General features: G+C 62.7%; 2 protein-coding genes across 7 annotated transcripts; one reads left to right on the top strand and one right to left on the bottom strand.

Annotated features, from left to right (window-relative positions):
* The first annotated feature begins 21 nt into the window (after positions 1 to 21).
* On the top strand, positions 22 to 7,406 carry NTHL1 (nth like DNA glycosylase 1). Of its 3 annotated transcripts, none has more exons than XM_033236160.1 (6): positions 22 to 183; positions 836 to 1,074; positions 2,543 to 2,713; positions 3,610 to 3,769; positions 6,983 to 7,088; positions 7,174 to 7,406. In XM_033236160.1, the coding sequence occupies exons 1-6, from the start codon at positions 45 to 47 to the stop codon at positions 7,295 to 7,297; spliced, it is 939 nt and encodes a 312-aa protein (XP_033092051.1). In that variant the 5' UTR covers positions 22 to 44; the 3' UTR covers positions 7,298 to 7,406. The 3 variants fall into 3 exon arrangements, with proteins under 3 accessions (XP_033092051.1, XP_033092050.1, XP_033092052.1); XM_033236159.1 differs by having other exon boundaries at positions 2,540 to 2,713; positions 7,174 to 7,401; XM_033236161.1 differs by lacking the exon at positions 22 to 183 and adding an exon at positions 664 to 754 and having other exon boundaries at positions 2,540 to 2,713; positions 7,174 to 7,401.
* Positions 7,407 to 8,180: 774 nt separating this feature from the next.
* Positions 8,181 to 20,656, bottom strand: SLC9A3R2 (SLC9A3 regulator 2). Of its 4 annotated transcripts, none has more exons than XM_033236155.1 (7): positions 20,244 to 20,656; positions 17,682 to 17,882; positions 10,687 to 10,866; positions 10,309 to 10,462; positions 10,192 to 10,235; positions 9,592 to 9,654; positions 8,181 to 9,356 (listed from the first exon to the last, which is right to left on the bottom strand). In XM_033236155.1, exons 1-7 carry the CDS (start codon positions 20,454 to 20,456, stop codon positions 9,198 to 9,200), a joined length of 1,014 nt encoding a protein of 337 aa, XP_033092046.1. In that variant the 5' UTR covers positions 20,457 to 20,656; the 3' UTR covers positions 8,181 to 9,197. The 4 variants fall into 4 exon arrangements, with proteins under 4 accessions (XP_033092046.1, XP_033092047.1, XP_033092049.1 ...); XM_033236156.1 differs by lacking the exon at positions 20,244 to 20,656 and adding an exon at positions 18,550 to 18,675; XM_033236158.1 differs by lacking the exons at positions 17,682 to 17,882; positions 20,244 to 20,656 and adding an exon at positions 13,434 to 13,920.
* Positions 20,657 to 21,246: the final 590 nt, after the last annotated feature.

The following is a 21,246-nucleotide window of genomic DNA, read 5'->3' on the forward strand; positions in this document are numbered from 1 at the left end:
CGGCGATCCTTGCGTCACGTGACGGGGCCGCGTGGGCCGCCGGGATGTGTAGTCCGCAGGAGTCCGGCATGAAAGCTTTGAGCGCCAGGATGCTGACGCGGAACCGGAGCCTGGGACCTGGGGCTGGGCCGCGGGGGTGTGGGGAGGAGCCCGCGCCTCCCCGGAGGGGAGAAGCTGCAGCAGGTAGCGCCGCGCCCTGACCGGAGCATGGGAGGATGCGGGATAGGGGCTGCAGGATGGAGTCCCGGGCCGCCTCCTCCTGCAGCTGCGCGGGCAGGGGCTGCAGGGGCTGCGAACGGTTCCCACGTGCGGCCCTGCGTGTCCACCTTGCGCCCTTTTCCCAAAGGTTGCGGTTCGCAGGGGCTGGGTTTCGGACGCTCTGCTTCGCTGACCACTTTCGCCCCAAGCAAGAAAATGCTTCCCGGCCGGGTGCGGTGGCTCACACCTATAATCCCAGCACTTTGGGAGGCCGAGGCGGGCGGATTACGAGGTCCGGAAATCGAGACCATCCTGGCTAACACGGTGAAACCCCGTCTCTACTAAAAAGATGTGGGTGTTAACAGATTGTCTGTGGTGCAGTATAGAGGATGTATTGGGGGAACTGTGGTAGAGGCTGTTGCTAGAGTCCTCATGAGCTAACATGGACCTTGTCAGGGTCGCTGGCATAAGGAGGGCCCACATATCCCAGACTGCAGAGGGCAGAGCACCCCAAGTGTATTAGATGATGGACAGTTGTGGCATGAACGAGTGAGGGGTAAGCTAGCAGGCGGGATGGCACCCCTACCCTCCCTTCACCTGTGGCCCCACCAGAGGGACTGGGTGGTGCTTTTTGCAGAAGCAAGCAAAAGCCACAGCCCCGTGAAGCGTCGGCGGAAAGCACAGAGACTGTGTGTGGCCTATGAGGGCTCGGACAGTGAGAAAGGTGAGAAGGCTGAGCCCCTCAAGGTGCCAGTCTGGGAGCCCCAGGACTGGCAGCAACAGCTGGTCAACATCCGTGCCATGAGGAGCAAAAAGGACGCACCTGTGGACCATCTGGGGACCGAGCACTGCTATGACTCCAGTGCCCCCCCAAAGGTAGGCAGGGGCCCCATCTCCCCAGGTGACCTCCGCAGGTGTCTCCTGTGGCCTGAGGCCGCTCCTGGCGTAAGCACTGGCTCTGAGCACCAGGCTGGGTGGCAACAGCTCTGCCCAGCAGGCCGGCATGAGGTCACTGCCTGGGGCCCCATCTCCCCAGGTGACCTCTGCTCTTAGCAAGATACTTGTTTTCTGTCTACCCGGTGGCTCTTGGCTGGCACCTTCCCCTGCAGACAACACCTTGGGAGGATGTACACCCGGTGCCCCAGAGCACTGGGCAGTGTTGCCTGCATCACTGTAGCCACTCAGCAGGTCAGGACACCAGTGGCTTAGGGCCTCGTGCTAGAACTTCTGCCCAATGCAGGCGTGACCTGGGCTTTGCGTGATATCAGGGAGGAAGAGTTCCTTTTACTTCACAGTCCCAGGGCCTGGAACCTTAGACCAAGCTGAGTTCTAATCCCTATTCTACTACCAGGTGACTTGGATACAGGCCTCTCTGAGCCTTAGTTTGCTTGTATGTAAAATGGGTAGTATGGGCCAGGCATAGTGATTCATGCCTGGAATCCCAGCACTTCGGAAGGCCAAGGCAGGTGGATCACCTGACGTCAGGAGTTCAAGACCAGCCTGGCCAACGTGGCAAAACCCTGTCTCTACTAAAAATACAGAAATTAGCCGGGTATGGTGGCAGGCGCCTGTAATCCCAGCTACTTGGGAGGCTGAGGCAGGAGAATCGCTTGAACCCGGGGGTTGGAAGTTGCAGTGAGCCAAGATCACACCACTTCACTCCTGCCTGGGTGAAAGAGTAAGACTCCATCTCAAAAAAAAAAATTGTTTTTAATGGGTAGTGTGATCATTCACAAAGCAATCAATAGTAGTGGCCAATGGCTGTTCAGTAGTGATGGGCCAGATATGATTGTTTTGGGGTTTTCTTGAGACCAAGTTTTGCTCTTGTTGCCCAGGCTGGAGTGCAGTGGCGAAATCTCAGCTCACGGCAACCTCCGCCTCCTGAGTTCAAGCGATTCTCCTGCCTCAGACTCCCTAGTAGCTGCAATTACAAGCGCCCACCACCACACCCAGCTAATTTTTGTATTTTTAGTAGAGACAGGGTTTCACCATGTTGGTCAGGCTGGTCTCAAACTCCTAACCTCAGGTAATCCGTCTGCCTTGGCCTCCCAAAGTGCTGGGATAACAGGCACAAGCCACCGCGCCCAGCCACATACGATTCTAAGCACTGAGACAATTCATTTAAGCTTCACATTGCTCCAGTGAGTTGGGTACTATTTTTGTCCTGGTGTTGTAGGTGACCAAACACACCCAAACCAGACCTCCCTACCCCATAGCGGGAGGCCGATGCCCCGTATGTGGCCCAGGGTAACAAACGAGGGTACGTAGAGGGCGTGAGGGGAGCCTGGCCCAGGGAATCACCCAGGACTTGCCGCCACCCTGGTCCCTGTCACGGCACAAGCAGGTGCGCAGGTACCAGGTGCTGCTGTCACTGATGCTCTCCAGCCAGACCAAAGACCAGGTGACGGCGGGCGCCATGCAGCGACTACGGGCGCAGGGCCTGACGGTGGACAGCATCCTGCAGACAGATGATGCCACGCTGGGCAAGCTCATCTACCCCGTCGGTTTCTGGAGGGTGAGCCCTGCCTGTCGTAACCGGGGCCGGGTGGCCTGAGAGAGACCTCGGAAGGCTGATGGGGGTGGCGGCGGTGCAGGAGGTGAGGGTCAACCAGCTCAGGCTCGGGGGTCCCCCTGGAGCCCCCATCCCAGGCCGTGGGGTCCTGGGGCCTGACACCCAGTCCCAGCAGCTCCTTGGCCTTCCTGTTCGTATCCTCCCTTCCTTCCTCTGCCTCCCTACCTCACCACCTGCCCACCCTTCCTCACCGCCAAGACTGCCTGCCCACCCGCCTTTCCCTTTGTTTACTGCTAGTCTCCCCTGGGGTGTCACCCCTTCCTGTCCAGAGCCCCTCACCCTCTAGGAGCCCTGGGGAGGCCTGCTCCCCAACCCCGCCAAGCACTGGATGGTAGTGGGCGGATCTGTTGAAAGCAGCTTAGTGGGTGGGGCCGCTTCCCCTTGGCACCCGTGTGGGCCGCAGTTTCTCAGATGGGTTTTAAATAGCCCTCTCCACTCAGGCACAGGATGGGAAGCACCCGGCAGGCCTAGCAGCTGGTGGGGAAGCCCCAGCTCCAGCCCTCCTTCCTGAAGGCGCAGGTGCAGCTAAGCCCCACTCCTGGGAGCGGCTGGCCTGCTTGGACTGGCCTGGTGCTGGCAGGGAGTGACAGGCAGGGGGACCCAAGACAGACCCTACACGTGTCATTGGCCCACACGGGTGGGAGGAGGGGGTCTGGCCTGCCTTGGGCCTCCCTGCTGCCCTCCACTTGTTCCTGCCTTCTGGAGGGCGGGGGCTGAGCTGGCACATGTCCTCAGCAGGTGCAGTTAGCTCTGGCCACCTGTGGGTCTCCCAGGGGCTGCGTCCTCCCCAGTTGGGCTATGCCCCTGCCTCCAAGGCTGAACCCACCCCTGTCTTTCAGAGCAAGGTGAAATACATCAAGCAGACCAGCACTATCCTGCAGCAGCGCTATGGCGGGGACATCCCAGCCTCCGTGGCCGAGCTGGTGGCGCTGCCGGGCGTTGGGCCCAAGATGGCACACCTGGCTATGGCTGTGGCCTGGGGCACTGTGTCAGGCATTGGTGAGTGGTGCACACCCCCAGGAGGACGGGGCTGGCTCTGGCCCACTGGCTGCTCTGGGATTCCCCACATCCTTTTGACCTGTGACTCCACTTCCAGCATCCTGATCCTCCACCCAGCCCATAGGGTCAGAAAGGTGCTCCCAGGGCTGAGCCAGGCCAGCCCCACTCAGAGACAGGCGCTGGGGCAGGAGCTCGCATGGGCTGGGCACCTACTCTGTGGGGAGCTCTGAGAGAGGCCCCGGAGCTAGACTCCGTCTGTGCTGTATTCGGGAGCGATGTGAAGCAGGAAATTCCCCACTCGTGGGGTGGAAACACTGATGGTTGTGCAGGGCACCCTGGGAAGGCCCCCAAGGTCATCCTTCAGTTGAGAGCTGCAGGGCAAGGTGGGGTGAGCCAGGCCAAGAGGAGGAAGTGTGTTCCCAGCAGAAGGAACAGCATCTGCAAAACCATGATTCAAGAGACAGGGCCAGGAGCAGTAAGTTCTGGAATGAGATGAGGGCAGAGCGGGGAGGAGAGGGCTGAGGAGGGAGGGGGAAGAGTGTCCCCTCAGCAGGCGGGGTGGGGAGGGAGGTGCTGGGGGGATGAGGGAGGGTGGGGAGGGAGGCGTTGCGGGGAGAAGGAAGGATAGTTGAGAGAGAGAAGAGGAGAGGGTGGGGAGGGAGGCAGTGTGGGGAGGGCCCTCCTTAAATCCTTTTCCCAGATCCTGGTGTCTTCCTGGCACCAGAGGCTTCTTGGCAGTTGGGTAAAGACAGACCCTTGGGTTTGGGGTAGGGTTGCCTCATCCTCGGCTTTGCCCAGAGGATTTGGGGCTCCTAAGGCCATACGCAGCTGGGCCCAGCCAGTCCAGAAACCAGGGCTTGGCCCTGCCCTCTGTGTGCCCCCATCCCAGGCCCCTGTGGGACTCTTGCAGGGGCCTGTGCTACGGGGGGCCTTCCAGCACTTCCTGGTGGGCAAGAAGGCCATCAGGGGCTGAGGGCCTCGGTTCTGAGCAGGGGGCCACCTGGTGAGGCTGAAGGGCTGCAGCAGCCCAAGAGAGCCAGAGCCAGGCCAGGTGTGCCGGGGCAGGGCCTCCTCCCCACCGAGACTCCCAGCGCCACCACCTGCCAGCCTCTCAACGGACACTTGAGCTTATCTGGGCGGCTGTCCTCAGCTGCCCGTGTCCCTGGGGTGCTGCATCATGGTTGGGCAGGGCTGTGGGGGAAGGTCGCTGCCCGCAGCCAGGCAGGGAACAGGCTGGGAGTAGCAGGCACGAGAGACAGGCATACGGGAATACCTCCCTCTCCAGGTGACCGTGGGCCTGACCACCTGCAAGGAGACCCCAGGGCTGCCTCCTGGGGGTTCCCAGAAAGAGAAACACTGTCAGTTAAAATGCCAGAGCTGGCTGGGTACGAGGGCTCAAGCCTGTAATCCCAGCACTTTGGAAGGCCGAGGTGGGTGGATCACCAGAGATCAAGAGTTTAAGATCAGCCTGGCCAACATGGTGAAACCTCGTCTGTACCAAAAATACAAAAATTAGCTGGGCGTGGCCAGGCGCGGTGGCTCACGCCTGTAATCCCAGCACTTTGGGAGGCTGAGGCAGGCAGATCACGAGGTCAAGAGATCCAGACCACGGTGAAACCCCGTCTTTACTAAAAATACAATAAAGTAGCCGGGCACGGTGGCGGGCGCCTGTAGTCCCAGCTACTTGGGAGGCTGAGACAGGAGAATGGCGTGAACCCAGAAGGCAGAGCTTACAGTGAACCCAGATGGCGCCACCGCACTCCAGCCTGGGTGACAGAGCGAGACGCGGTCTCAAAAAAAAAAAAAAAAAAGATCAGCCGGGCGTGGTGGCAGGAGCCTGTAATTGCAGCTCCTCGGGAGGCTGAGGCAGGAGAATTGCTTGAAACCCAGAGACAAAAGTTGCAGTGAGCCAAGATTGCGCCACTGTCTGTATCCAGCCTGGGCGACAGAGCAAGACTCCGTCTGGAAAAAAAAAAAGCCACAGCCATAGATTGCTGGCTGCAGTCCCAGCTCTGCACCTTCCAGCTGACAGACTCTGGGCCAGGCACCTGGCTTCTCTAAGCTCTGGCCACAGAGTGGGTGAAGCAGTCCTCCTCATTCACCATCCACGTGGGCAGGAGGCCCATCCATTGTGGCGTGTCCTGACTCAGCCTTGGGTATCCTAAGAAGCATGGCCACTTCCATGTTACAGAGGAGGAAACTGAGGCTCAGAGCCCCAAGGATGTGGCCTCTCAGGCCTTGTGGTCTCCCTACACCCTCAGATACCTTTTTCTAGGCGGCAGCCAAGGAGCTGGTGCAGGACTTGGCTTTCTCTTTGGCAAACACTGAAGGAGGAGGCAGGGCTGGGGCTGGGGTCGCAGCTGGCAGGGGCCACCGGGTGGGAGAAGGGAGCTCGATGAGCAGGCACCTGGGGTGGCCAGCTGAGGGGAGCAGGAGCCAGATCCCAGGTGGACAGCAGCTGCGGCCGGCCGGGCCATGCTCCCGCTCTGTTCCGAACCGCTGCAGTGGCAGGTGCTGGGTCTGCAGGCAGTGACCTCATGCCGGCCTGCTGGGCAGAGCTGTTGCCACCCAGCCTGGTGCTCAGAGCCAGTGCTTATGCCAGGAGGGGCCTCAGGCCACAGGAGACAGACAGAGGGAAGCCTGGATGAGCCCTCCTGGGCTGGGGCCTTGTTCCTTGGGAGGCTGAGGGCTGAGAGGTGCTTCGGAGTTGGGATCCTGCCGGGCCTCACAAGGTCCTCGGGCATCTGTAGGACCTTGTGAGGACTTACTGAGCTGGCCAATCTCTATGGTAGGGTCTGGCCCCCAGCAAGTGCTTGTCCAAGCGAGCTGTTGCTGTTATTGTGGGAAATAGAGCTCGAAGCAGAGCCGAGTCATCCACCCCCAAGCCCTGCCCGGAGCAGAGACCCCACCACCCACACACCCATCTGGCACCAGGGTTGGTGGGAATGGATCAGCCCAGAACACAGCCCTCCCTCCCCGCCCAGGCTGGCTCAGGTGATGAGAGGGAGGCCTGCACCCTAACAGAGGGCTCAGCCCCTGCCCCAGTACCTCAGGGGCAGCCGAGATGGTCAGCGGTAGGCTTGCAGCCAGGGCTTTGCGGTTCCAGTCTCTAACTGGAGGGCCACGGGGGTGGTGGCAGACTCGCCTCTGGGCAGGGAGAGCATGGGCTGGGTGGCTGGAGTGTGCCCGTTCACCCCGCTTGCCTCTCCGCAGCAGTGGACACGCACGTGCACAGAATCGCCAACCGGTTGGGGTGGACCAAGAAGGCCACCAAGTCCGCAGAGGAGACCCGCGCCGCGCTGGAGGAGTGGCTGCCCAGGTATGAGGATGTGGGGGCTTCCTGGCGGAGAAAAGCTCACCCTGCCCTCCCTCCCTCTGCACTGACCCAGCTCCCACCCCCACAGGGAGCTGTGGCACGAGATCAACGGACTCCTGGTGGGCTTCGGCCAGCAGACCTGTCTGCCTGTGCGCCCTCGCTGCCAGGCCTGCCTCAACCAAGCCCTGTGCCCGGCCGCCCAGGGTCTCTGATGGCCGAGCAGCTCCTGCCTCGGTGCTGCTGTGGCCACAGTCTGTGAAGTGGCTTTACGCTTCAGGAAGCCACGCCTGTCGAATAAAGCTTTGGGCTGTTTGCAGATGGGATCTGGCTGATGTCTGTCCCTGAGAGGGCAGAGCGCCTGGGAATCACATACAAGTGTGTGTGCGTGCACACCCATGCTCGCGTGTCTGGAGCAGGGCTGCCTGGGAGGCCGGCTGGGGATGTGACAATCTTTGCTCAGTACTCAGGGAGGAGGAGGGGGTGTGCGTGAACCTGGGAGGGAGGAAGTGGGGAGAGCCAGCTGCAGCCGGCTGCTGGAAGTCCACTGGGGAAACAGCCCTAGGCAGCTGGCTGAGGACCCTGGCCCCTCATGCTAGCCATTGCCAGCCCCCAGCTTCCCAGCCTGGACACCACCAGCTCCTGAACTTCAGTGACCTCAAAGCCCAGCCTCTGCCCATTCCCACCCCCGTTACAGAGCTACCTGGCCTTGAAAGGGACACTGGGGACCCAGGCAGGGTGCCATAGGCTACAGGGCTTCACCTGTGACTGCTAGAGGTCACAAGGTGAATTGGGCAAAGGGTGGCCCCTGTGGGTGTTGTGTGGAGCCCGATGGCTTCACAGGGAAGATGAAGGTGGGAGGCTGAGTCTGCCGAATAGAGAGATGGCCCTGCGCCCAGGATGTGCTACACAGCAGGGTTCCCATGGGGTCCGGTGGGAGGGAGGGAGCAGGGCTGGGAGCAGATGGATGGAGGGCAGGGGCTCAGGAACGAGACCCAGTTTCCAGTTGCTGAGACTGGGGCAGGGGGCTCCCTGGAACAGCCTCATCCCTCCACTCCCCTCATCCCACGGGGAGGAGGCTCAGAAAAGACAGAGGCGTGTGGGTCCCGGGCAGGGCCTGTTTATTCTGAGGGCGCGCATGCGCTATGGCTTAACGAGGCAACAGCGGTGCCGGGTGCCGGTGGATCAGTGGTTGGCTCAGGGGTGCGGGGCCCAGGAGGGAAGAGCAAAGTCAACAGGGTGTCCACAGGGGAGCTCGCCAGGCAGGGCTGAGCCAGAGGCCAGGAGTCCTTCCTGGGTGCCGCTCTCACACACCTATGTTCCCCAGGCCTGGGAGCTGCCGTGCGGAATGAGGGGCCTGTCCAGAGGCCACCCTCCTCAGGGACATGGGGCCTCCATCCTTGGGCCCCTCGGAGAACCCAGGCCCTGTACTTCAGACCCCCAGCAGGGCACAGGCGCACTGGGTAGCTGGGTGGGGAGCAGGGCCTGGCCTAGGGACCCCCCACACCAGGGCGGGTGTGGCCACATCAGGCCTCCCTGGCCTTACCCGAGGTCCCCACAAACAGGCCGGGGGCCCCAGCTCGGCCACTGGAAAGTCCTAGGGACTCCCACTCAGGACGGCTGCTGCTGAGGGGAGGGGGCGGGGAGGAAATGGTTTGCAGAGAAAGGTTTGTTTTATTGCAATTATTTAGAGCGCTCCCAAGGGGGAGGAGAAGTGGGGGGGGGTGGAGGGGGGCTCTGGTATTAAGTGGAAACATGTGTGGAGCTGGAGATCTTTTTGGAAAAAAGCAAAAACACAAATTCCTTTCAGTCAGCAGGCCCCGGCAGAGCAGCAAAGGCCCTCACCCCGCGCTGCCACCTCTCTCTCTCTCTCTCTCTGTCTCTGTCTCTGCCTCTCTCTCACATCTCTGGGTCTCTCTCCCCCCATCTTGCTGCCACAGGCCCCCAGTACCTGGCAGGCAGAGGCAGGATGGGGGCTCCCAGGGACTGGGGCTGATTTCTGGCCAGTGGCAGGACCACCCTCCAGTCCACTGAGGCTTGGGGAGCTCGGGGCAGGCTGAGGCCCAAGGTCTATGCAGGAGGGGTCCCAGGGCCCTGAGACAGGCAGGAAGGGGCTCAGAAGTTGCTGAAGATTTCGCGCTTCCTGTTCCAGTCCATCTGCGGCGCGCGCTTGCTGACCCGCGTGGCTCGGGCCTTCTCCCTGGCCTCGGCCGCCGTGGGGCTCAGGTGGAGGCCGCTCTCCTGGAAGGGGTCTCGCTTCCAGGCACTGCCATCCTGGGGGGAGCACGGTGGGTGCGGTGTCTGGAGTGAGCCCTAGTCCTACACCCCAGACGGGGGCCCCTCCCAGGGAACAACCAACAGAGGTTGCCTGCTGGGGCTGGGGTAGGGGGCTCATGAGGGCTTCCTGAGCAGAGACCCCACTGCCAGGGCTGACATCTCCACAGACACCCACCCCAAGGCCTCTGGCAGCCCCATGTGTGAGCTCAGGAGTGGAGGAGGACATCCATACCTCAGTGTCCTTGTCAGAACCAGGAAGGTCACTTCGGGACGAGCACGCAGAGCCACCATTGAGCTGGGAAACCAAGGACAGGTTGTGGCTTCACAGACAGACACAACACCCGCACAAGCACACACGTGCACAGAGGCACACGCCCCACCAGTGTGTGCTCCTCCACTCGGCAGGGGCCCCGGGCATCTGGTGGACTCCAGATGCGGTGAGGCAGGCACCCGGAGCCCGGCAGTGACAGGCAGGTGGCCTGGCTGGCTCATGGTGCAGAGGGGGTTTGGGTGCAGGAATGGCCGGTGTGAACAACGCCTGGGGTGAGGCTACCACCAGCTCCGAGGAGGCAGAGACTGGAGGGCAACTCCCTACCAGGTGGTGCTCAGGAGGGGACGGAAGGCAGCAGCCCCGACCCCAGGCGCCCCATGTGGCTTGTGTGTGGCACTGATCCAGGACGAAAACCACAGGGGCATTAAAGGGAGGTGACGGCCAGAATCGGGTGTCACTACCACACCTCGAGGAAAGGGATCTCCAGGGAGAAGGGGGCCTCTGTCGGGCCTGGGTACCCCCAGAAGCACCTTGTGTCTCGTGGGCACCCCACCCTCTCACCTGGACAGGGCTGGTTCCGTTGGTCACGGGTGATGGCAGAGGACCTGTGGGGACAGCGTGTCAGTGGCTGCTCGGCCACCACACCGCCCCCACCCTGTGCCCCGGGCCGTGGCCCACCTTCCACGTGCTCCTCGGTGGGTGTGACCCGAAGCCGCTTGAAGTGCTCGTCTGTCTCAGGGTCCACCACCAGCAGCCGGGCCTCATCCTCCCGTGCCTTGATGCTGGCCACCACCTCCGCGTGGCGCAGCCCCTCCACATTCTGCCCGTTCACCTGCCACCACCAGCACGCATCAGCCCCGCTGTGGGCCCAGACAGCCCCCCATGCCACGTGGCCAGGTGTGGCATCAAATATTCATCACAGCCACCACCCGCCGAGGCAGCAGGAGGCGCGCCAGCTCAGGTTCCCAGTGTCCCCCTCCTCCCTGCAAGGACCCAGGGCCGCAGTGTGGACAGGCATGGGGCACCCAGCACCCTGCAGCCCTGGTGGGCCGGTACCTCAATAAGCCGGTCTTGGGCGCGGAGGCCAGAGCGGGCGGCAGGTGAGCCCAGGTCCACCGAGCGGATGTACTGGCCGGGCCGGGACTTGTCACTATGCAGGTTGAACCCATAGCCCTGAGGTCCCTTTCGCAGGTGGCAGAGCCGAGGGCGCAGCTCCCTCAGGGGCCCACTGACATCCTGCAGGCCCGAGGGACAGCGTCAGTCCCTGGCTCCAGCCTCCCACCCCCAGAGGCCACCCCCTGGTGGTGCCGCCGCTGCCCAAACTCGGTACCACGGCACCCATGGGTAGGCCCAGGTCTCAGTGGCAAAACGCCACCCATGGGCAGGCCCAGGTCTCAGTGGCAAACACTCCGGGCACCCATGGGCAGGCCCAGGTCTCAGTGGCAAACACTCCGGGCACCCATGGGCAGGCCCAGGTCTCAGTGGCAAACACTCCGGGCACCCAGGCTGCCTGCAACAGAGCTTCAGTTGTGGGAACTTGGGCAAAGTCAGTTTTCAAACCCAGAAGCCTCCCCGATGGGCCCAGCCGCCTCCCTGGGTCGCTGGGATGATTCCCTGGGCTGGAGGCCAGCGCGGCACACAGGCGGGGTGGGAGAGAGCACCAGGTGGGAAGAACTGTCACTGTCGGCCTCCTGGGGCAGTTGTCCCTGAGGGCCCTGCCCGCACGTCCCCCTGCCCCGGGCTCTCCTCCAGAGCGTGGGGCAGGCGCTCCTAGGCCAGCAGTTTTGTTTTCTCTCCAGAGGCCTCCATGAGGCTGGCTGCGGTGGCGGCTCTGTTTGCTTTCACATTCCGGGAAAACGAGCCGCACCACCCCCACAGGCCCAGCAAGCAGAGGCTGGGACAGGAGCTTAGAGTGGACAGGGCACACAGGGCCTCCTGGGGCCTGGAAGGACCCCCCGCTACCTTCCCAGGCCCTGCCCCATGTTACCTCTGGCATCCTGCAGTGGGGGTCTGGGCCAGGGGACCATGCAGGCAGGGCCAGGCCCAGTGATCACCCCCAGCCAGGGGCTGGGCCAGGGTGCTGCGGCGGTGGCCAGTGGCTGCCCGTGCTCAGTTAAACATGGCGGTGGCCAGAGCAGGCAGGGTCAGCTCAGGTTTCCAGGGAGTGCCAGGCTTGAGGGCGTGTGCAGGGGAGAGCGTGCAGGCGGGGTGGGGGGCTGCCAGGGCCCCTCCCTCACTTCCTACCTCCCTGTATGTCCCTGAGGGACCACAGGCCAGGGCTGGGGCAGCATGGCAAGGGGGCACTCAGACCTCAGGAGGGCAGGTCTCCAGGCCTTAGACACCCCCGACCCCTCCAGCCACCCACCTTCAAGCTCACTCCAAACCTCAATGGACCGGAAACAGCCATGTCAGTGGCGGGGGCCGCCCTGCCAAGGGAGCAAGGGGGTCCTTCTCCACAGGGCTAGTGCCCTGTCCCCTGGGCTCGGGACCTGCCCTTGGTCTGGAACACCCTTCTCCTGTCCAGCCCGCCAGATGCCTCATCAGGATCCTCCTGCCCACCCTCTGAACCCTCTCTGCATGGCCACAACCTAGGCCCTATCACACCAGAAACTCCCGGGACAAGGCTGTGGGTCCTTGGCCCCGCAGGGGCTCAGCTGGGCCACATGGGCTGAATTGGAGGGTGCAAGACCCCCAAAATCTCCAGGGCCCCACCACATAGACCTACCCCTCCCCCAGACACACCTGGTGGCACAGGCATGGGGCTTTGAGGCTGACCCTGACACCTGCCCACCGAGGTGCCCCTCAGGGATGCAGTCAGAGCACAGTGCTGAGGCTGGCTTAGGAGGGAGGGAAGGCGTGGAGACAGGGGCCCATTCAGGAGGGGAGGTGGAGCACAGCCCCCAGGCTGGCCTGGGACTGAGGGAAGGCGTGGGGACAGGAGCCCAGTTCAGGGCGGGAGGCGGGAGCGTGACATGGGCCCAGGCGGTAAAGACACGTCACACGGTCACAGACACAAGACGTCCAGACACACCTGCAAACATGCATAGCCACCCACACACGCGGCCAGCCCCACAGTGCTGGCCCGGCAGCCCTTCCCACGCCTGCACAGCGGCCTACAGGGCAGGGTTTCTCAGGGCACCAGACAGGAAGCAGGATCTGGAGGGTGTTGGGCCCTGAGGCCGGGCCAAGGCCCCCTCAGTGTTCTCAGGGTCATTCTGGCCACCCCCTGCCTCTGTCCAGAAGCAGCCATCTTTCACTCCACACGGCAAGAAGTTCTGCCTATCATCAAAGCCTAAACCCCTCATTATCAGCAGGGTCGCAGACGCGCCAGGCACAGCATGAAACCCTCAGGTGGAGGGGCTGCAATGGAGGGGCCAGGGTGGGCTGCTGGCAGCACATGGGGCGGAGCATGGGGGCCCAGAGAGCTGAGGAGCTCGGGCGGGGTTCATAGCTCACATTCCTCCTCCCTGCCCTGGCTCAGCACACACTTCCTGCCGCCTCCTGCCAGGCCCTCTGGCTCCCACGGGCTCCAGGCTCCCTCCCCACCAGTGGCCAGCACAGAGCGGGACCATCCCTGGTCCCTCAGCCATGCCTGTGTCCGGACAAAGAGGCTAGCATGGGGGTATACTGGGCGCCCCCCCAGATGGTGACGCACCAGCCCTGGCAGAGAAAGGCCTTCATTGTTGCTCAGGGACCAGCCTGCTTACATCAAGTTCCCGGAGTCCCTTCCTCCCACCCCGGGCGGCTGAGCGGCTGCTGGTTCCTCCTAACCCTCCCTTCCTCCCACCCCACCTGACCTGTACCAGCCTCTGGGGTGGGCTCCGTGGAGGGGCTCCTGGAGCCCGGACAGGTGGCGTGGCACTCCCGGAGCGTGCCATGGCAGCGGTACAGCGGCAGTGAGTGGCAGGCGTCTGGCCAGAGTGGCCTGAACTCTCTGGCTGACCCAGGCTGCCACCCCACTTATCTACCTCCCTCTGTGGCCCTGGCTCCCCGGGGATGGGTGGGGACGCGGGGGCTGAGTCACTCTGGGGAACAGGGTGATGACTGAGCCCACTCCCCTGCGAAGGCTCCAGCCCGGCGCCCCCCACCCAGCTAGGTTTCCGTCCCAAGAAAGGAAGGAAGGAAGCTGCTGGAAGGCCCTGCCCTGCCCCAGGACCCAGGGCTGGGGGGATAGGGAGGAGTCCCGGCCCCAGAACACAGGACAGTCCTGCTGAGGTTCCAGAGGGACAAGAGCCATAGGAGCCCGGAAGCCCCCACAGGCACCGCCCTAACCACACAGCCGCCTCCCGCAGATCTGTCCCCTCACCTGCTCGTAGCCCCCACAGGCACCGCCCTAACCACACAGCCGCCTCCCGCAGATCTGTCCCCTCACCTGCTCTTAGCCCCCATGGCCCTAACCACACAGCCGCCTCCCGCAGATCTGTTCCCTCACCTGCTCGTAGCCCCCACAGGCACCGCGCCCTAACCACACAGCCGCCTCCCGCAGATCTGTCCCCCTCACCTGCTCGTAGCCCCCATGGCCCTAACCACACAGCCGCCTCCCGCAGATCTGTCCCCTCACCTGCTCGTAGCCCCCATGGCCCTAACTACACAGCCGCCTCCCGCAGATCTGTCCCCCTCACCTGCTCGTAGCCCCCATGGCCCTCCAGATGGAGGTGGAGACTGGGCTAGGGGCAGGAGCAGAGGGCTCAGGGTCTGCCACCACCTCTAGGGCCTGGCACCGCTGGCCACCCGTCTCTGTTTGGGGGCCGTCCCCTGTCGTCACTACTAGGATCAGCTACACTGCAGCTGCGGCCACCCCCAGCCTGGTGTGGCCCAGGGCTGAGTCATCACTAACTAGGCCTTCATGACCCCCAAAAGGAGTGGCCAACCACATCAGTGTCCTCCCCTGCCCACCTCCCCTATCCCCAGCCAGGACAGAGGACACTGAGAACCACCCTTGGCTCCCAAGGGGCACCCAGAGTTGGGCCCTCTCCATCCTGCACCAAAGCCAAGCTACACACCCTCCCAGGGCTCTGCCTCTCTGCCACCACCGCCCCCACTGGAGCCATCCCTGCAAGGTAAGCTTTGCCCTCCTGGGTTCCCTGAGCATCTCAGACACACCCTGAACCCAGGCTGAGCAGGGCAGGATCTGAACCTGCTCTGCGGAGGTCAGGGGAGCCCCAATTCTTCCTGTCCATGCTGGGAGCTCAGGTGAACAAACCTCAGGGCTCGAGCCGGGCGCAGTGGCTCACGCCTGTCACCCCAGCACTTTGGGAGGCTGAGGCAGGCAGATCACTTGAGCCCAAGAGTTCCAGACCAGCCTGGCCAACATGGCAAAACCCTGTCTCTACTAAAAACACAAAAATTAACCAGGTATGGTGGTATACGCCTGTAATCCCAGCTACTCGGGATGCTAAGACACAAGAATTGCTTGAATCCAGGAGAAGGATATTGCAGTGAGCCAAGACCACACCACAGCACTCCAGCCTGGGCGACGGAGTGAAACTCTGTCTCAAAAAAAAAAAATAAAAAGAAAAGAAAGAAAAGAAATGAAACCTCAGATTTCAGGGGCCAGGTACAGTGGCTCACATCTGTAATCCCAGAACTTTGGGAGGCGGAGGAGGGCAGATCACCTGAAATCAGGAGTTCGAGACCAGCCTGAGCAACATGGTGAAACCCCATCTCTACTGAAAACACAAAAATTAGTAGGGTGTGGTGGCGTGTGCCTGTAATCCCAGCTACTGGGCAGGGTCAGGCAGGAGAATCGCTTAAACCCAGACAGCGGAGGTTGTAGTGAGCCAAGAAAAAAAAGAAAAAGAAACCTCAGGTCTCGATGCCAGGAGAAGGGGAGACCCTGTTCCTTGGGTGTCCCCTGACCTCCTGAAGCCCCTGTCCCCAGCCAGACTCATGCACAAAGGGACCTGCCACTCGGGCCACCCTTTGTTTCTCTAAAAATATACCCAGAGGAAGCCCCTCCTAGGGCTTCCTGCAGCCCCCAGAGCCTGAAATAGCAGACGGGGGAAGGTCCCACCCAAGGCAAGGTGCCTCGGCCGCCGCACCCTCCAGATAAAGTCCGAGGGCCAGATTTTTCCACAGGAAGGTGAACCATGCATTTGTGTTCAAATCAATGGACAAACGCCTGAGGTAGAGGGGGAGCTTCCTCCTGGGGGAGAGAGGGTGCCTGGGAAAGAGGGAGGCCCCAACCGTCAACTCGGGGATAGGGGCCTGGGACCAGCCGGCTCCCCTGCAAGGCCAGCCCCCAACCAGCCCTGGGCTGGGCACCTTGGCCCTGAGCACGGTCATGGCCTGCCCTCAAGCTCCAGGAACAAACCGGGTCCCACAGGTCCCATGGCCAGGCCTGTGCCCCCTCCCCACAGGGAATGCCGTCTCCCTGCCAAGACATCCCCCCGCCGGGCTCAGCTCCCAGGCGCAGCCAGCTCCAGGAGTGATATTTGGGAAAGGGAGAAAGTGAATGTATAGATCCCCTGCACCCTCAGAAACTCCAGATCCCACACCCCTGCCTCAGGCACGGTTCTCACAGGGGGGTCTGGCCAACCCCTGCACTCAAATCCCTGAAGGGATTGATTTCTTTTCTTTTCTTTTTTTTTTTTTTGAGACAGTCTCGCTGTGTCCCCTAGGCTGGAGTGCAATGGCAGGATCTCGGCTCACTGAAACTGCCGCCTGCCGGGTTCAAGCAATTCTCCTGCCTCAGCCTCCCGAGTCGTTGGGACTACAGGCGCCTGCCACCAAGCCCAGCTGATTTTTGTAGTTTTAGTAGAGACAGGTTTCACCACATTAGTCAAGCTGGTCTCAAAACTCCTGACCTCAGGTGATCCGCCCGCCTCGGCCTCCCAAAGTGCTGGGATTACAGGTGTGAGCCACCGCGCCCGGCCAGGGATCGCTTTGAAAATGAAAAAAAAGAGGCCGGACGCGGTGGCTCAAGCCTGTAATCCCAGCACTTTGGGAGGCCGAGACGGGCGGATCACAAGGTCAGGAGATCGAGATCATCCTGGCTAACACGGTGAAACCCCGTCTCTACTAGAAATACAAAAAAACTAGCCGGGCGAGGTGGCGGGCGCCTGTAGTCCCAGCTACTCGGGAGGCTGAGGCAGGGGAATGGCGTAAACCCGGGAGGCGGAGCTTGCCGTGAGCTGAGATCCGGCCACTGCACTCCAGCTTGGGCGACAGAGTGAGACTCCGTCTCAAAAAAAAAAAAAAAGAAAGAAAAGAAAGGCAGGAGAGCATGGAGACAATGCCATCAGGGCCTCCAGGAAGACAGGACAGATACTTTCAGGCTGTTCCTCCTGGCCCCCAAGGCCTGCCAGGTGGCCCCTCCCAGCGGCCACCTAGCAGGAGGTGGAGCAGGCGGCCCCTGTACTTTTCTGGGTCTCCTGGCTGGGAGCAGGGGCAGGGGAAGGAAGAAGTGCTACCCAGCAGGAACCCAGAAGGAACAGCAGACGGGGTCCCAGGGCCCTCCCTTGTATCTAGGGGAGGAGTGGGCTCGCCTTGGAGCCGCCTGGACCCCCAACTCCACTCTCATGCTCCCAGCCCCACCCACGCCAGGCCTGGCACAGTCGCCTCCTAGGCTTCCCCAACCACGGCGCTGCCTGCAGGGGAGGCCAGCCCTCTCTCAGGCCTTCCCAGCACACAGGCTCCTTGGAGAGAGAGGAGGACAGAGCCACGGATGACACCCAACACAGGCACGGAGCTGGGCACACGCAGACCTAGAATGTCTATTCCCAGGGTTCCTCAGCCATGAGGCTGGGGGCTGGGGAGGCGGCAGCTTGTCAGAGTGACCCCTCGATAGGGCAAGGGGCTCTGGAGCGTCCTGGAGAAGAGGAACAGGCTAGGCTGCCCTGACCCTACCCAGTTTAAAACAAAACACAGACTGAGGGTAGAAAGAGTGGCCCCCAGTAGCCAACAGGATGGTCCCTGAGGCAGAAAAGGGGCCCCAAAAGGCAGAAGAGACCAAGACTTCTGGAGGTGATCAGTGGCCAAGATGGTCGTCGAAAGCCAAGAGAGCCTCTGGGAGAGGGGAGGGTAGTCCCTGCGGGCCGAGCCCGCCATACCTTCTTGCCAGCATCGGAGCTGCGGCCACCCATGTATGCCCAGTCTGGCTTCAGCTCCCAGGGGTCGTGGGCGGGTGGGAGCCCTCGCTGGGCCATCTCCTCGGTGCAGGTCAGCTGCCGCCGGCGGAGCTCCTCATCTGTCTCCTGGTCCACCACCAGCAACCGGGTCTGCCCCTCCACAGCCTTGATCCTCTGCACCACCTGGGGCGAATGGGTGACAGGAGCGGGTCAGTGGCCCGCATTCCGGGCAGCACATGGGCAATGGAACCACTCTGGACTGGCCCGGGCGTGCAGGCGGGCGGCTGGTCTGCATGGGCGGGTGGACGCACTGAGAGGCCTGCCGGCCCCGCCCCCCACCCCCAGACTCCAGCGGCTCCCTCCCTCTGCACCCGGGCTCTGGACACTGAGGTCCAGGCTGCGAGGGCTTCAGGGTCCTCCCAGAGCCTGGCCCTTAGCCCAGGGTCTTCTCCAGGCAGGGCTGGGAAGGGGCTGCAGGGTAGGGCAGCTGGGTAAGTCCCGTCTGGAAGTAACAAAGATGGTGCACAGTGGAGCTTCCGGTTTTCAGTCTGCCTGTTAGTGTGTGCATGTGCATCCATCTGTTTCCAAGTCTGTGTCTGCGTCCAGGTTTGAAGGAGAGGGGTGTCTCCCTGGGCCCATTTGGTGTGTTTGGGTGTGCCCGTGCCCATTCCTGTCATTCTCTGCCATGGGAGTCTAAACTCCTGACCCCAGGCCTTATGTCTACCTCCAGGCCATGACCATGGGCTGGACCTGTGAGGAGGGGAATGGCTGGACGCCTGGCTTGGGTACCCACACACAGCCAGGGAAGCAACATTCAGGTACAGCCGGCAAGGGGGAGGGGCAGTTGCACCTGTGAACAGCTATGGCACGGTGGCTGTCGGCATGTGGGTGCAGGTGCCTGTGAAGTGTCTGGACCATGCAGGGGGCCGGCACGCACCCACAGAGAGAAAGCAGTGCCCATTGGGAAGCGGGCAGGAAGACAGGCAGCCCTATTCGCACCTGCAGCCTGGGGGAGGGTGGACAGGGCTCCCCACTAGCCGCCGGGCTCAGCAGGGATGGTGAACAGATAGGAGGGACTGAGCCAGGCCCATCTTTCCCCTGGCCCTCCTCTCTCCCCATGACCCAGAGTGAGACAAGAGGAACCCAGTGCCCAGCTGCTTCTTGACTATGTGTCCCAGACAAGTCACCCTAAATCTCTGGCATCAGTTTCCTCAACTGTCAAATGGGGCAGTAACTGCGCCTCTTGCCCTCCTGGGGCAGTGTGGAGAGTCCACCATGGTCTGTGTGTCCAGTCCTCAGAGACCAGCACCCCAGGGCTTTGGATAAGCAGGTGTTCCCTGGGCAAGGGCGGCAACGACTATCACACAGCAGCCAGGCCCCAGCCCTGCCAGCCCTACCGTCAATCCCTCAGGTCCAGACCACTGGCCTGATCCCCATCTTCTTCAGCAAACAACCTTACACAGCAGAAACTGGGTGGAAAGCATGGGGCTGGCCGATGGAGGGACAGACAAGGCACCAGGTGAACAAGAGACCAACTCCAGGCCCAGCTGAACCAACTGCTAATCATGAGGTTCCAGGACCAGCCATGTAGACAGGTTATGGATTCGCCAGTGCTGTGAGGGACAGGGGACCTGGAGGACAAGGGGTGTGTGGACACTGGACCCCCACCAGGGTGTGGAGGAAGCCCCTGGCCTGTGGGAGACAGACATACCTCAGGGGTCAGAACCCACAGAGAAAAGGCTCCATTCTCCTTAGCCAGGAGGCAGGAGGCTTCGGCAAGTAACCCCAGCCGGGCTAAGCAGCCTCTGAGGAGGGGTAGTGCCTTTGGAGCTAAGGAATGTGGTTGCCACCAATGGTCAACTCAACCCGGTCCCAGACACACCGGCTGGGGCACACTAGAGTACAGACACACAGACTCACCAGCCTGCAGACACACAGTGATGAGTACACTAACCAGGTGTGCACACATGCAGAGCTCAGCTCTCACATGCCCAGGAGTCCAGACCTGTACACACACACACACACACACACACACACGCAGACCTGTATACTCACACACACTCCAGCACACACGCAACTGCAGACACACTGATGCCCTTACAGCAACCCCTCCCGGGTACACACAGGCAGGCCCGTGCACACTTGGCTGACCCCAGAGGGACCTGCACACACACGCCCAGCTGTGTTCACACGCACACGTGTACACACACCTACGCAAAAGCACCCAGGTCTCCACCTTTCTGGAGGGGCCCCAGGCTGCCCAACACCCTCCTTCATGGCACACTGAGGCCAAAACGCGACCAAAGAGCGAGGCCAACGGCCAGGAGCCGCAGTGCGGGCCCCTCCCTGCCAGGATGCCCCCCCACCCCTGTGCAGGGCTGAGCTTCCTGCGCGGGGACTCGGAAGGCGCCGGGCCGCTGCCTCCCAGCAACGTCCGCGTCCTCTCCGCGGGAGACCCCTCAGGCCCCCGTGCGACCCCCGCCCGCCCCAGAGGGACGCGCTCAGAGAGGGGGCGGCGGGCCGGGGGCGAGCGCGGGCCCCCACCTGGTGGTGCGTCTCGCCCTCCACGTTGACGCCGTTGACCTCGACCAGGCGGTCCCCAGCGCGCAGCGCGGCGGCCTCGGCGGGGGAACCGGGCTCCACGCGCCGGATGAACTGCCCGCGGCGGCCCTTCTCGCCGTGCAGGTGGAAGCCGTAGCCCTGCTCTCCGCGCACCAGGCGGCACAGGCGCGGCCGCAGCGGCTCTGGAGCGGCCATGGCGCCCGCTGCCCACCAGCCGCCCGCGGGCAGGGGCGCGGGGCAGCTCGGGGGCGGCGGCGGCGCTGGGCACCCAGCGGTGGCTTCGGCGGCTCCCGTTCGGCTCCCGTCGCCTCGGGCTCCGGCTCCGGCTACGGCTCAGGCTGCGGCACCGCCCCCGCGCCCGCCCCTTCCCCGCCCCCGCCCCCGCCGCCCGGCCGCCCCCACCTCCGGTCCCAGCCATCCCGGCCTCCGCAGCCGGTCATCCCGAGTGGGGGTGGGGGAAGGCGGCAGGGCGAGGGGACCCCCCAGCCACCGGGACCCCTCTGTCTCGCTCCTGCTCTGGGCAGCCGCCTTGGTGCCAGCGCCTTTGCCTTCTATCCCAGGAACATTTATTGGATACCTACTGTATGCGCAGCATCGAGGCAGGTCTTGAGGTGGGCGACGGGTTGGACAAAGGGCCTCCAGGCCAAGGGACCCCCACAAAGGGGCCAAAGGGTAACAACAAGGGCCACAGCCCTCCCCACCCTCCCGGGGAAGCCCTCCCAGACCCCCCTTGCCTATTTCCTCTCCGCTGTGCCTGATCTGGATCCCTCCTGCAGCCAGAACTGCCCTGGCCCAGGGCAGTCTCAGGAGGGCCCAGGAGGGAAAAAGAGGTTTAAAAGTGACACGCAGCAGTCCCTCCCTGCATCCTGGGGCCAGTGGCTTGAGACTCCCTGGCCTACCCTCCGTGTTTGGGCTATCTGCATCGCGTCCATTCCCGCCATTCTTTCCCCTGGCCGGGCCAGCCCCCCTACTTGTGTCCCAGCCC

This window comes from Trachypithecus francoisi, unplaced genomic scaffold (genome assembly GCF_009764315.1).
Source record: "Trachypithecus francoisi isolate TF-2019V2 unplaced genomic scaffold, Tfra_2.0 Lachesis_group15, whole genome shotgun sequence".
Lineage (NCBI taxonomy): Eukaryota > Metazoa > Chordata > Mammalia > Primates > Cercopithecidae > Trachypithecus > Trachypithecus francoisi.

Excerpts from the sequence above, each read along its gene's own strand:
- NTHL1 (XM_033236159.1), top strand. The coding sequence starts at position 45 with ATGTGTAGTCCGCAGGAGTCCGGCATGAAAGCTTTGAGCGCCAGGATG. Across the intron at positions 184-835 it reads GAGGGGAGAAGCTGCAGCAG|AAGCAAGCAAAAGCCACAGC; the intron begins GTAGCGCCGCGC and ends TGCTTTTTGCAG. Across the intron at positions 3,770-6,982 it reads GGGCACTGTGTCAGGCATTG|CAGTGGACACGCACGTGCAC; the intron begins GTGAGTGGTGCA and ends GCCTCTCCGCAG.
- SLC9A3R2 (XM_033236155.1), bottom strand. The coding sequence starts at position 20,456 with ATGGCCGCTCCAGAGCCGCTGCGGCCGCGCCTGTGCCGCCTGGTGCGC. Across the intron at positions 17,883-20,243 it reads AGGGCGAGACGCACCACCAG|GTGGTGCAGAGGATCAAGGC; the intron begins GTGGGGGCCCGC and ends CATTCGCCCCAG. Across the intron at positions 10,236-10,308 it reads CACCGAGGAGCACGTGGAAG|GTCCTCTGCCATCACCCGTG; the intron begins GTGGGCCACGGC and ends CTGTCCCCACAG.